The sequence below is a fragment of the Macrotis lagotis genome, chromosome 8, assembly GCF_037893015.1.
Source record: "Macrotis lagotis isolate mMagLag1 chromosome 8, bilby.v1.9.chrom.fasta, whole genome shotgun sequence".
NCBI lineage: Eukaryota > Metazoa > Chordata > Mammalia > Peramelemorphia > Peramelidae > Macrotis > Macrotis lagotis.
In genome coordinates, this window is record NC_133665.1 from 104,922,183 (window position 1) to 104,935,313 (window position 13,131).

At 44.6% G+C, this 13,131-nt stretch overlaps 1 protein-coding gene across 1 annotated transcript; it reads right to left on the minus strand.

The window, feature by feature from the left end:
* Nucleotides 1-10,876: 10,876 nt before the first annotated feature.
* Nucleotides 10,877-12,272, minus strand: LOC141494918 (G-protein coupled receptor 22-like). The gene has a single exon (XM_074196042.1). It carries the CDS (start codon nucleotides 12,270-12,272, stop codon nucleotides 10,929-10,931), a length of 1,344 nt encoding a protein of 447 aa, XP_074052143.1. The 3' UTR covers nucleotides 10,877-10,928.
* Between the last annotated feature and the right edge of the window lie 859 nt (nucleotides 12,273-13,131).

A 13,131-nucleotide genomic window follows, 5' to 3' on the forward strand; every position in this document is an offset into this window, starting at 1 on the left:
TGTACTTAGGTCCTCCTGACTCCAAGGCCAGTGCTGTATCCACTGCACCACCTAGCTGCCCCACTGAGGTCCTTTCTTGAGCTAAACTGCAGAGCATTCCAACATTACTACAGAGTACAAATATGATGGGCTGGACATGTTGTTAGAATGCCAGAAGTACATTTGTCAAAAAGACCGTTCTGTGGAGAACTCACATAGGGAAAGTGTTCACAAGGGGATCAGAAGAAGAAATACCGAAACACCCTGAAAGTCTCTCTTGAGAACTTTAGAGTTGATGTACAACATGGGAGACACTGACCCAGGACCACCCAGCATGGTGTGCCCTCATCAGTGAGGGTACTGCACTCTATGAGGAAGGGAGAATTGAAGCAGCTCAAAGGAAACATGACATACATGAGTTTAGAATACCCATCCCAGGTGTTCCCATAGAGCATCCTGAGTCTGCATTTGTCTGATCACCAACAGTCAGACATACTGTAATTTGTTTCAAATATAGTGATGTCATTTTGGTCTTCTTTGATAATGAAGGACAAGAACCAACCAAGAAAAAATCCTAGGTTCAGATGAATTCACAAGTAAATTTCATCAAACATTTAAAGAAAAATTAATTCCAATAATATATAAACTATTTTGCAAAATAAATAGAGGTCCTATCTTTTATGTCACAAATTTAGTGTTGATACCTAAACCAAGAAGAGCTAAAATTGAGAAAGAAAACTGTGGACCATTTTCCTAATGACTGATAGAAAATTTTAAAATAAAATAGCTGCAAGGTATGTTATAAGGTTCATGTACCATAATTAGGTGGGATTTATATCAGGAATTGAAGGACTAGTTCAATATTAGGAAAAGTATCAGCATAATAGACCATATCAAGAATAAAATCAACAGAAATTATGACCATCTCAGTAGATATAGAAAAAGGTTTTGATAAAATACTATACTTTAAAAAATAACAAACTAAAGAGCATAGGAATAAATGGAGCTGTTCTAAAAATGAAAAGTAGTATTTACTAAAACTATCAGCAAGCATTATCTGTAATGGGGATAAGTTAGAAATTTTCCCAATAAGATCAGGGGAAAAGCAAGAGTGACCATTATTACCACTATTATTGATTATTGTACTAGAAATGTTCACTCTAGCAATAAGAGAAGAAAAAGAAATTGAAGGAATTAGAATAGCCAATGAGAATACAAAACTATCACTCTTTGCAGATAATATAATGGTTTACTTAAAGAATTCTAGAAAATCAAATAAAAAACTAATTGAAATAATTAACAACTTTAGCAAAATAGCAGGATACACAATAAACTCACATAAATCATCATCATTTCCAACAAAATCTAGCAGCAAGAGATAGAAAGAGAAATTCCATTTAAAATAATGGCAGGGTACATCTAGGTGGTGCAGTGGGTAGAGTACCGACCCTAGAGTCAGGAGAACCTGAATTCAAATCTAACCTCTGCCACTTAATAATTAGCTGTGTGACCTTGGGCTAGTCACTTGATCCTACTGCCTTTCAAAAAAAGCCCCAAAAAAGATATATAAAGTAATGGCAATCAGTATAAAACATTGAAAATCTACCTGTCAAGGCAAATCAAGGAACTAGATCAACACAATCAAAACATTTTTTATATAAAGTCAGATCTAAACAATTAGAAAAATATTAATTGCTCATGGATAGGCCAAGCCAATAAAATAAAATATATAATTCTATCGAAATTAATTTACTTATTCAATGTCATATCAGACTACCAAAATTTATTTTATAGAGCCAAAATGATAAAATTCATCTAGAAGAACAAAAGGTTAAGAATATGAAGGAAATTAATGAGGAAAAAATATGTGAAGGAAAGTAGACTAGCTGTACCCAATCTCAGATTACATTATGAAGTGGTAATCATCAAAAGTATTTGATACTAAGAAATAGAATGATAGATCAGTGGAACAAATTAGATAAACAAGATCCAGTAGTAATGACTATAGTAATCTACTATTTGATAAAGCCAAAGAACCCAGCTTCTGGAAGAAGAACTCTCAATATCTGACCAAAACTGCTAGCAAAACTGGAAAACAGTAAAGTAAAAACTAGGTACACACCATCATCTTACACTATATAACAAGATAAGGTTAAGATGGGTACATGATTTAGACATAAAGTATGAAAAAAATAAGCAAATTAGGAGAACAAAGAATAGTTTACTTGTCAGATCTATGGAGAAGGGAAGAGCTTATGACCAAATAAGAGATAGAGAGCATAATGAAATGTAAAATATTTATTTTGATTATATTAAAAAGTTTTGCACAAACAAAACCAATGCAACTAAGATTAGAAGAAAAGCAGAAATCTGGGAAATAATTTTTATAGCAAGTGGCTCTGAAAATGGCCTTATTTCCCAGAAATATCAAAAACTATGTTAACTTTATAAGAATACAAGTCATCCCCCAATTGACAAATGGTTCATTAAAGGATATGAAAAGGCAATTCTCAGATGAAATCAAAGTTATCTATGGTCATATGAAAAATGCTCTAAATCACTATTGATTAGAGAAATGCAAATTAAAACAACTGGGAAGAATTGCTTCATGCCTATCATATTGACTAATATGACAGAAAAGAAAATGGATAAATGTTGAAGGGAACAGGGAAAATTAGGTCACTAATGCACAATGTACTCTTTTTGTTTTTTGCAAGGCAAAAGGATTTCAGTGATTTGCCCAAAGTCACACAGCTAGGTAATCATTAAGTGTCTGAGTCCAAATTTGAACTCAGGTTCATCCTGAGTCCAGGGCCAGTGTTCTATCCACTGTACCACCTAGCCACCCCCCCCCACAATGTACTCTTTTTAAAAAAATTTTTAATTTAAGATATTATTTAAATTTTACAATTTCCCCCCAATCTTACTTCCCTCCCTCCACCCCCCCACAGAAAACAATCTGTCAGTCTTTACTTTGTTTCCATGTTGTACATTGATCCAAATTGAGCGTGATGAGAGAAAAATCATATCCTTAAAGAAGAGACAAGAAGTCTAAGAGGTAACAAGATCAGAAAATAAGATATCTGGGTTTTTTCCCTAAATTAAAGGGAATAGTCCTTGAACTTTGTTCAAACTCCATGGCTCTTTATCTGGATACAGATGGCACTCTCCTTTGCAGACAGCCCAAAATTCCCGATTGTTGCAGTGATGGAATGAGCGAGTCCTTCAGGGTTGAACATCCACCCCCATGTTGCTGTTAGGGTATACAGTGTTTTCTGGTTCTGCTCATCTCACTCAGCATCAGTTCATGCAAATCCCTCCAGGCTTCCCTGAATTCCTGTCCCTCCTGGTTTCTAATAGAACAATAGTGTTCCATAACATACATATACCACAGTTTGCTAAGCCATTCCCCAATTGAAGGACATTTACTTGACTTCTAATTCTTTGCCAACACAAACAGGGCTGCTATAATATATTTTCCACAATGTACTCTTGATGGAATTATGAACTGATCCAACCATTCTGGAAAGCAATTTAGAACAAAGCCCAAAGGGCAAATTGATCCAGTGATACTACTGTTAGATTTGAATCCCCCCAAAATAAAAATTTTTTAAAAGGGAAAGAAAAGGAAAGGGACCTACTTGTACAAAAATATAGCAACTCCCTTTGTGGTGGCAAAGAATTAGAAATTGAGGGAATGCCTATCAACTGGGGAATGGCTAAACAAATTGTTACATTTGAATGTAATGGAATGTGTTATAAGAAATTATGAGTAGCCTGATTTCAGAAAAAACCTAGAGAGGATTACATGAACTGATACAAAGTGAAGGGAGAAGAAACAGGAGAACCTTGTACATAGTTAAGAGCAACACTGTGGGAAAATCAACTACGAATGATTTAATTATTCTCAGCAATACAGTGATTCGAGTTAATTCCAAAAGACTCATGAAGAAAAATGCTTTTCACATCCAGAGAAAGAACTGATGGAATCTGAATGCAGATTAAAGCATACTTTTTTCACTTTCCTCATTTTTTGGTGTTTTTTTTCCTTTGCTCCATTTCTTCTTTCACAACATAACTAATATGGAAATTTGTTTTACATGATAGCACATATATAATTTACATCAAATTGGTTACTGTCTTAGGGAGGAAGAAAATTTGGAATTCAAAAATTTTTAGTATATATTAAAATTTGTTTTCAGATGTGATCAGAAAAAATAAAAAATAATTAAAAAGTAACTATTTATTTCTTTAGTTTTTTTAAAAAATAAAGTACTGTGGGGGCAGCTAGGTGGCTCAGTGGATAGAGCACCCATCCTGGAGTCAGGAGGACCTGAGTTCAAATCCCACCTCAGACACTTAATAATTACCTAGCTGTGTGACCTTGGACAAGTCACTTAACCTCATTGCCTTGACAAAAAAAATTAAAAAAAAATAAAGTACTGCATTCAATATGGCAAAAATTTAAAAAACTCAGCAGTAATCACTGGATTGTAAAAGATCAATTTATATCCTAATTCCAAAAAAAGGGCAATGCCAAGGAGGAATTGTTTAGATTCTATTCAGTTCTGTTCAGATTACTGAACAATAGAGCTCATTTCACATGCCAGCAAGATTATACTTATGATTATGCAATCTAGACTTCAATATCATGTGAACCAAAAATTATCAGAAGAGCAGAATGGTTGTGAAAGAGGCAGAGGTATCAGGGACCAAATTGTCAACATTAACAGGATTATAGAGAAAGCAAGGGAGTTTCAAAAAAAAAATCTAATTCTGCTTCACTGACTATACTAGAGCATTTTACTGATGTGGATCACAACAAAATGTAACCATTTCTCAAAAAAAAAACAAGAGCACCAAATCATCTTACTTGTCTGCTGAGGAACCTATATGGAGGCCAAGAAACAACAGTTTGAAATGAACATGGGACAATAAAATGTTTTAATAAAATGTTTAAGATTGAAAAAGGAGTACAATAAGACTGTAAGTTGTCACCCTGTTTATTTAACTTATATATAGAGTATGTTATTTGAAATGTTAGGCTACATGAATCAAAAGTGGGAATTAAGGTTATTGGAGAAACATTAACAATCTCAGATATGCAGACAGAACTCTGAGTGAAAAAAATGAAATTAAGAAGCCTCTTGATGAGTGTGAAATAAGAGAGTGTAAAATCTGGCTTGAAGTTGAACATAAAAAATCAAAAACTTAAATCCTGGCACTTGATCCCATTACTTTCTAGCAATTCGAAGAAGAAATTGAAGTAGTGTCAGATTTTATATTCTTGGGTTCAAAGATCACTGCAAATGGTGTTAACAGGTAAGAAATTAAAACACTCTCCTTGAAAGAAAAAGTATAGCAAATCAGGAGCGCCTACTAAAAAGCAGCGTCATCACCTTGCTGACAAAGGTCCCTATAGTCAAAACTATGATTTTTTTCCATAAGCAAAGTTTAGGCGTGAGAGTTGGACTATAAGCAAAGCTGGGTACTGCCGAATTAACATTTTCACATTGTGGTGCTGGGGAAGAGTTTTGAGTGTCCTTAGACAGCAAGGAGATCAAATCAGTCAATACTTAAAGAAATTCATTCAGGTCATTCACTGGAAGGTCAGTTACTAAAGATGAAGCTACAATATTTTGGCTAACTAAGGAGAAGACAGGACTCATTGGAAAAGATCCTGATCTTAGGTAAGATCGAAGGCAAAATGAAAAGAGAAAGGTAGAGAATGAGATGGATAGATGGTGTCATGGAAACATTTACAAACATAGACTTGGCAGGCTTAAAGATACAGTGGAGGATAGAAGGTTCTGGCATGCTATGGTCCATGGGATCAGGAAGAGTCAGGTATATACAACTGAACAATAGCAAAAAAGGGGCAAGAGGTCCTGATTTATTATGGACATAAGCATGAATCATTTCTGTGTCTTCTTCTCTTAAAAGCCTGTTCAGTGATTGATACCTGTGAGTCTGATACTTATACAGTTATTATTGTTTATCCTTTGTATTCTTTTTGTGTATTCTGTGTATCCTTTGTATTGAAGAATGGCTGCAGCATGTAATTGCTGAGACAGTGTTGCTCAGTTGTCAGCCTTGCTTTGTCTTCTAGTCATCAAAGTCTAGGGGCAAAACAAAAGTCAAGATGACTGGTAATGGCCTGGGATGTAGTTGGAAGACCTTGGGGTCTCTGAAGTCTGAACCAAGCTCTAAGATCTCCACAACACTTGCTTCAGCTGCCTTCGAGGTCATTGCAACAAATTGTTCTCTTTCGTCCATTCCAACTAGGGGATGTCTTCATCCTTGGGAGTAAATAGCCCCCTGAATAACTGAAGGATTTGAGCCCCTCACCTGGGGCTTCAAGAAGCTGTAGCATGTGTTACAGCAGCCCCACCCTGGGAAAGCCATCTTGGCACTGAGTTAAACTAGGTTGAAGGTAACCAACAACCATTGTACAGTAATGCAATACTGGTGGCCACGCTCAGGTGATTTCTGCATACAAGCATACCTTGTTTTATTGTGTTTTGTAGATAGTGTTTTTTTGCAAATTGAAGGTTTGTGGCAACCTTATGTCAAGCAAGTCTACTTTTTTATATACCATCACCTTTTTAACAGCAGGTCCTCACATCATGTCTGTCACATATTGGTAATTCTAATATTTCAAACTTCATTATTATTATATTGGTTATGGTGATCTATGATCAGTGATCTTTGATGTTACTGTTGTAATTATTTTAGGGTACTATCAACCAAGCCCATATAAGATTGTGATAACAGTTGTGTATTTTGACTTCTCCACCAATCCACCTTTGAAGTCTCCCTCTCCTCAGGCTTCCATTGAAATTAAGCCAGTCAATAACCCTACAATGGCCTCTTAAGTATTCAAGTGAAAGGAAAAGTGAATCAATGCAGCAAACTTTTTGTCTTATTTTTTTTAAATTACCACAGCCACCCCAAGCCATCATTCTGATCAGTTGGCAACTATCAACAACAAAGCAAAACTCTCCACCAGCAAAAAGATTATGACTCTCTATTGGTTCAAATGATAGCTAGCCTTTTTAGCAATAAAGAATTTTTAATTAAGGTAGATACATTTTTAAACAAATTAGTATTGTACACTTAACAGACTACAGTATAGTGTAAACCTAACTTTTACATACACTGAAAGACCAAAATAATTCCCGTAACTCAATTTATTGCGCTATTCGCTTTACTGTGGCAATCTAGAGGCAAACCTGAAATATCTTCACTGGCCTGTTGCCAGTGTCCACCCATGGGGTGCAGTCAAACAAACAAGAAGAATAAGAGGAAGATCTCCAAAGTGTATTTCATATTCAGAGGAAGCATCAAGGGTTGTGACTTAAAGAAAAAAAAAACACTCTTTTTTATTGTCCTTGTTTTCTTTTTCCAGTCTCAGCTCTTTCCAATTTACAATCACTCCCAAAATTAGCCCCACAGGAATGCAGAGCATTGTCCTTATCCTCTATTACTTACCCTTGCTTCCCTCCTATGACCATGCCTTTTATTGGTCGTTGAGTTCCCTGTTTATCAGCTTCCGCTTCTTTAGGTAACTTCTTTTCTTTCTCATAGATATGTTTTTAAGTCTTGGAAATTTCACTCAAGAGATCTTTCTGACCCTCTAAGGATGATTTTCATTGTATCATTTTAGCAACAGGAATCCTACCTCAATTTTGTGTAACAGAATCTTTTCTGAGACCTGAGGAGGAAGGAAGTGGGATTATTCCTTCTTAGTTCAGGAAAGTGAGATTTCAGTAGTTTGCTAGAGGGCAATATATGTCTCCAGGGCCCAGATTCAGAGGAAGGTAGAAAGGACTTTGTAAATTCAGAGGCTTAGAGTCTCTTAGAAGAAGGGGGCCCAACTCCCTCTTTTTACAGATGAGGAAATTGGGGCCCAGAAAATGTCCATCATCACACAGATGCACCACTTTCTCTCAAGCTTTGGTCATTGGTCCCTGGGGTCATTTTTAATGATTAAGGTTACAAAGCACTTTCCTACCCCAGGAAAATAGGAAATACAGATAGCAAGATCCTTATTTACAGATGGAACTAAAGCCCAAAGAAGCTATTTGTCTATAGTTGCATATTTGATAAGTCTCAAAGCTGATATTCAAATCTAGGTTTCCTGACTGTAGGTTCAATGCTATTTGATGCCAATCAATATTGATATTGTTCTTTAAATGAGCTTCTTAATTAATATTCTTTGTCCAACTGCTGTCAGTTTTCATGGTAGTCTCGACCTAGGAGGTCATACCCAATGGTATCCAGGTAACACAATTGTGTTAGATATGACTTTCCCAGCTTCATCACCCCAATTCCTATTAACCTACTTACAGCCTTTCCACATGATTCATGGAACTTTTCCCACCCTAGAGCCCCATAAAGTACTTAAAATACCGGACCTTGTGCCTTCAAGACTCATTACCCATTAATCAAATGTCTGTAATGTGTTTTCTTGGGGAGAGCCCTGGGGAGCTCTAGGCCTAACAACTTCCCATGTCTATTTTCCTTATCCCATATCCCTACAATGAGTCTGAGGCCCCAAAGCCAAGGTGACTTTTTAACAGGTTTCTGGTAGGATTTAACTTCCAAAGCACAGGATTAGAGCCCTAGAGGAGCTTGGTGTTCTGCAGAAACCCATCAACCTGTCAATTCCTAATGGAGCCACAAGAGTGCGCCTGTGTGACATCTGCAGATCTTCTGGAATCTGATGGAAGGAACCTCAGAGATCCGACTCCACCTTCCCTAACAGTCCAGGAATCCTGTGGCCTCTGCTAAAATAGCTGCAGTGATAAGGTACTGTCTTTTGCACTTGTGGACAACTGTTGGGAATCTTCTGAACTGAGGCGAAATATGCCTTCCTCTTATTTAACATAGATGGCTTGCCTCCCCTTCTCCCTTTTTTTACCCCTTCTTTCTTCTCTCCCTTCCATCTAGACATGGTGATACTACTCCCCTCTTCTAGAGATAAATGGACACAAAGAGAGCAGGCACAGTGGGAGATACTAAGGCTGAAGGGATTCAAGATTCATTCTTAAAAACTAGATCACAATGTGAAATCTTGTTAGGCAAGGACAATTTCTCTTTTCAACCCCCTTTCTCCTTCCTTCACTAGGTCTTCCTGGAGTTACTTCCGCTTTCATTTTTACCTCTCTCCAGAAGAGACCTGACTTGTCATTTTAACTCAATAACACAGGAGAGTGGCAAGGGCATTGCCCTGGGATGAGCTTAAGTCTCAATTCTGCTGCTTAGGTCCCCTGTAATCTTGGACAATTTCTCCATCTGTCCAGTTGAGGAGCTGATATAGATGGTCTGTAAGGCCCCTTCTACCTACCAACTTTTATTCCTTATCATATTTGGATAGGATTTTTTTCATTGAAACTCAGAGTAAGCCAATCTGGGAGATGGAGTGGGATACAGATTCAAGACCCACAAATGGTTGATTGGTTTATATCTTCCCCGACTTTGGAGGTTCCTCTAAATTTCCAACTTAACCTGACCTATCCCCTGATCAACTTCTGCCAGACCATTCAGATCTCTATCTCCAATGACCTGTTGACAAGTGAGTTTCCCCTAGAACAGTCTCAGGTCTAGTGGTTAAGAAGGTCTGAATTTCAGGCCCGATTAGAAGGTCCTAGAAAGCTTAATGAGATTTAGGTGGGAAATGGGGCAAGAACAGGATTGAATGGGACCAGTGAAGGAAATTGTTGGGAGGAAGAAAATTTAGGTTTCTGTGAACATATGCAAATTGTTCTCAAAACAAGTCAGCTTCTCAGACTTTATAGAATTGTTATAAGTCCCCTCAAGTAAAGGGAATATTTTCCACCCCACACCCCAAGGACTCAGAGAGAGGCCAGAATTTTAGAGGAAGGGATGGTGATCAAGTTTATTTAGCTAAGAGAAGAAGGAGCAGATCCTTTGCAAGTATTTTGCAGAAAGACCTGGGGCCACCTCAGACACCAGGGGAACTGATTGCTACCAGAAAAGTCACACCAGACTGGATAGTATTAAAAGTAAAAACTACAAGTAAAGATAGGGTTCCCCCTCTTATCACCAGCCCAAGCAGGGGAAGCAGCTGCCAAAGGTCCTGGGTACCCCCAGTGACATCATTTCCTGGAGGATTTGAACTGAGAGTCAGTCCTTAACCCAGGGAGTTAGGCCAAAGCCAGAAAGAACTCTGGCCTGCCCCTTGTTTTCCCCCCTCCTGTAAGGAAGAACCGTTCACCTCTTCTTCTTGGGAGGGTGCTGGTAAGGAGACCGACACCTGTCTAGTCCCCTCTAGGACAAGCAAGCCAAGGGCAAACAGGAAGACCAGACAGGCTCCCGCTTCCTAGCTAAATCTCTGACTGGGGAAGGTGGTGACTCTCAGGCTGGTGACTCTTTCTGGGAAGGAATGGGGTAACTGAGGACCTCCATCTGGAGTTATTGCTGTGATGAGTCTCGTGTGGGGTGTTCTTTTCCCTAGCCCCGTTATTGCCTTAATGGTTGAGCAAATAGGGCCCCTCACCGTCCCCAAGAGCAGAGCACTCAGTGGTGGCTAGGGACTTTGTGACTCGGATGGAGACTGTGCTTTCTTTGGTGATGGGTGATGGGGCTGTGCTGGCAGGAATCTGAGCTTCGAGGAGGCTCTTCTCCAACTCCCGGGCAGGGTCGGGGGTGGGGGGCCCAGGGGGAGTGGGTGCTGGTGACAAGTCCCGGGCCCCCGGGCCACTCGGGGCAGGAGGACAGAGAAGGCCTCCGGCCCGTGCTGCTCTGCGGGACTGGGTCGATGAGGGAAGCCTTCGGCCGGGGGCATCCGCCGCGGGGCAGGGGTGCCGGGCCCGGGCCCTCGGGCCTGGACCCCAGCGGGGGGGGGGGGGGGCTGCACCTGGATGAGGCTGCGGTCCAAGGCTCCCCGGCAGCCGGGGTCCGGGGCGGGCGGGGCCGCGCCTCAGTCAGTCCGGGGCCGGCGCGGCCGCCGGGGCCCGGGCCCGGCCTTTGCGCGCCCCGAGCCAGGAGTCGCGCACCACGGCGGCGCCGGCGGCGGGGGGCTCGGGCCGCAGGGCGCACACGGCGTGCCTCCGGGCCCGGCCCCGCAGCGCCCGGCCGAGCGGCCGGCGCGGGAAGGCGTAGAGCAGCGGGTGCAGCACCGTGGTGCCGTAGGCCGCCGCCAGGCAGCACAGCCGCAGGCGCGCCAGCCGCTCGCTGGGGCCCAGGCACAGCAGCAGCAGGTTGCCCACGGACAAGGGCGCCCAGCAGCCCACGAAGGAGCTGACGATGAGCAGCGAGCGCCGCAGGACGCGCCGCCGCCGGGCCCGCCGGTCCCGGTGCCGCCGCACGGCCCTGCGCAGCGCCAGGATCACCGACACCGACGTCTGCAGGGCGGGCGGCGGCGGGGCCGGGGCCGGGGCCGCGGGCGGCGGGGGGCTGGGCCCGCGGGCCTCGGCCGCCCCCGGGGCGCCCCCGCCGCCGCCGCGCCCCCGGCCCCGCCGCCCGCGCCCCCGCCGGCCCCGCCGCCGCCGGCCGGCCCGCGCCCCGAGGCCCGCGCTCAGCGCGTGCAGCACGCGCGCGTAGGTCACCAGCAGCCCCACCAGCGCGGCCACGAAGGCCGGGATCTGCACCAGCAGGTGGCCCCTGCCGGCCGGCGCCCCCGGGCCCGCCGCGCCGCCGCCGCCCGCACCCACGCAGGCCACGCCCGTGCGGTTGTCGGCGCCCGCGGCCTCGTCCCACGCGCCCGGCGCCAGCTCGGCCTCCACGAAGGGCAGGGAGAAGGCGGCCAGCGACAGCAGCCAGGCGCCGGCCAGCAGCAGGAGCGCCCGCGCGGGCGTCAGGCGGCGGCGCGCCGGCCGCGCCGACATGTCGTAGCGGTCCAGGCTGACGGCCAGGACGCCGGCCGCCGTGGCCACGCCGCTGAAGGTGACGCCGGCCTCGTGGAAGCGGCAGAGCAGGCTGGTGGCGGGGCGCGGGGCGGCGGGGCGCGGGGCGCGGGGCGGCGGCGGCGGCGGCAGCAGCAGGACGGCCACGCTGAGCGGGACGCAGAGCGCGCAGATGAGCGTGTCCAGCACGTGCAGGCTGAGGGTCAGGCGGGCGCTGGCCGAGGCCCGGGGCCCGGCCCGGGCGCGGTGCAGCAGCAGGGCCGCCGCGTTGCAGCCCAGGCCCAGCGCCAGCTCCAGGAGCAGCACGCCGGCCAGCGAGGCCCGGAAGCCCCCGGGGAAGGGGCCCGCGGCCCAGCCCGCGTCCGCCGCGGCTCCGGGTCCATCACTGCTCTCCGGCGCCGGAAGGTCCGAGGGGGTCTCCATGGGCGGGGCTCAGCATAATCCCGGAGCCGCCTGGAGGGGAGGGAGAAGGAGTGATTGCGGGCTGGAGCCCGGCCTCGCCCGCCACAGGCCTCGGGACCCTTCCGCCGATGAACTCTCGTGGGCCTCCTGTGGGCCGCGGCCGGCCAGGCAGCGAACCTGGCCGAACTGGAGGTGGCCTGTGGCCTGTGGCCTGGTCGTGGTGAGGACAGTGCTGGGAGGCCTAAAGGGCTGTCCTGGGGCCGCCCTGGAGTCAGAAGGACCCGAGTCCAAATCCGGTCTCAGACACTTAATAATTACCTAGCTGTGTGGCCCTGGACAAGTCACTTAACCCCATTTGCCTTGCAAAAAACTAAAAAAAAAAATTGCCTGCCTCATCCCCATTGGCCTTCTTTATGACTTCAGCTACCTGCCTTCCCATTCTCAGACCAGCGGTGCCCTGGACAGGGCGCCCAGTGTCCTTCATCAGGGGTCTGGACTAGGGAGGGATTTCTATCCCCCCTGTCTGAAACTGCCTTGGAAGTTAGAGGAGGGAAAGCAGTACAGTGAGGGAGAGTCGGGAGCCTCGGGTCAAATCACAGGTCTCTGAGAGTATCTATAAAATGGGGTAGACAACATTTTCATGACCAGACAAGGGTGGTGAGGAAAGTGCCCCTTAACATTAAAGCTCTGTAGGAATGGGAGTTATTACCCCTGTCTTTTGGCTCCCCTCAAGATGGAAGCTCCCCAGGAGAGAAGCAAGGCTTCTCCAACCTTGTCTCTGTCCTTCCTGAAAAAGCATACTGCCTGCTCTGAGAAATGGGAATGGTAATTAAGGGTCTAACTTCCTTTCTTTTGGCCCACAGTTCTGGACCCCAAATCC

Coding starts and splice junctions, on each gene's coding strand:
- LOC141494918 (XM_074196042.1), bottom strand. CDS start 12,272: ATGGAGACCCCCTCGGACCTTCCGGCGCCGGAGAGCAGTGATGGACCC.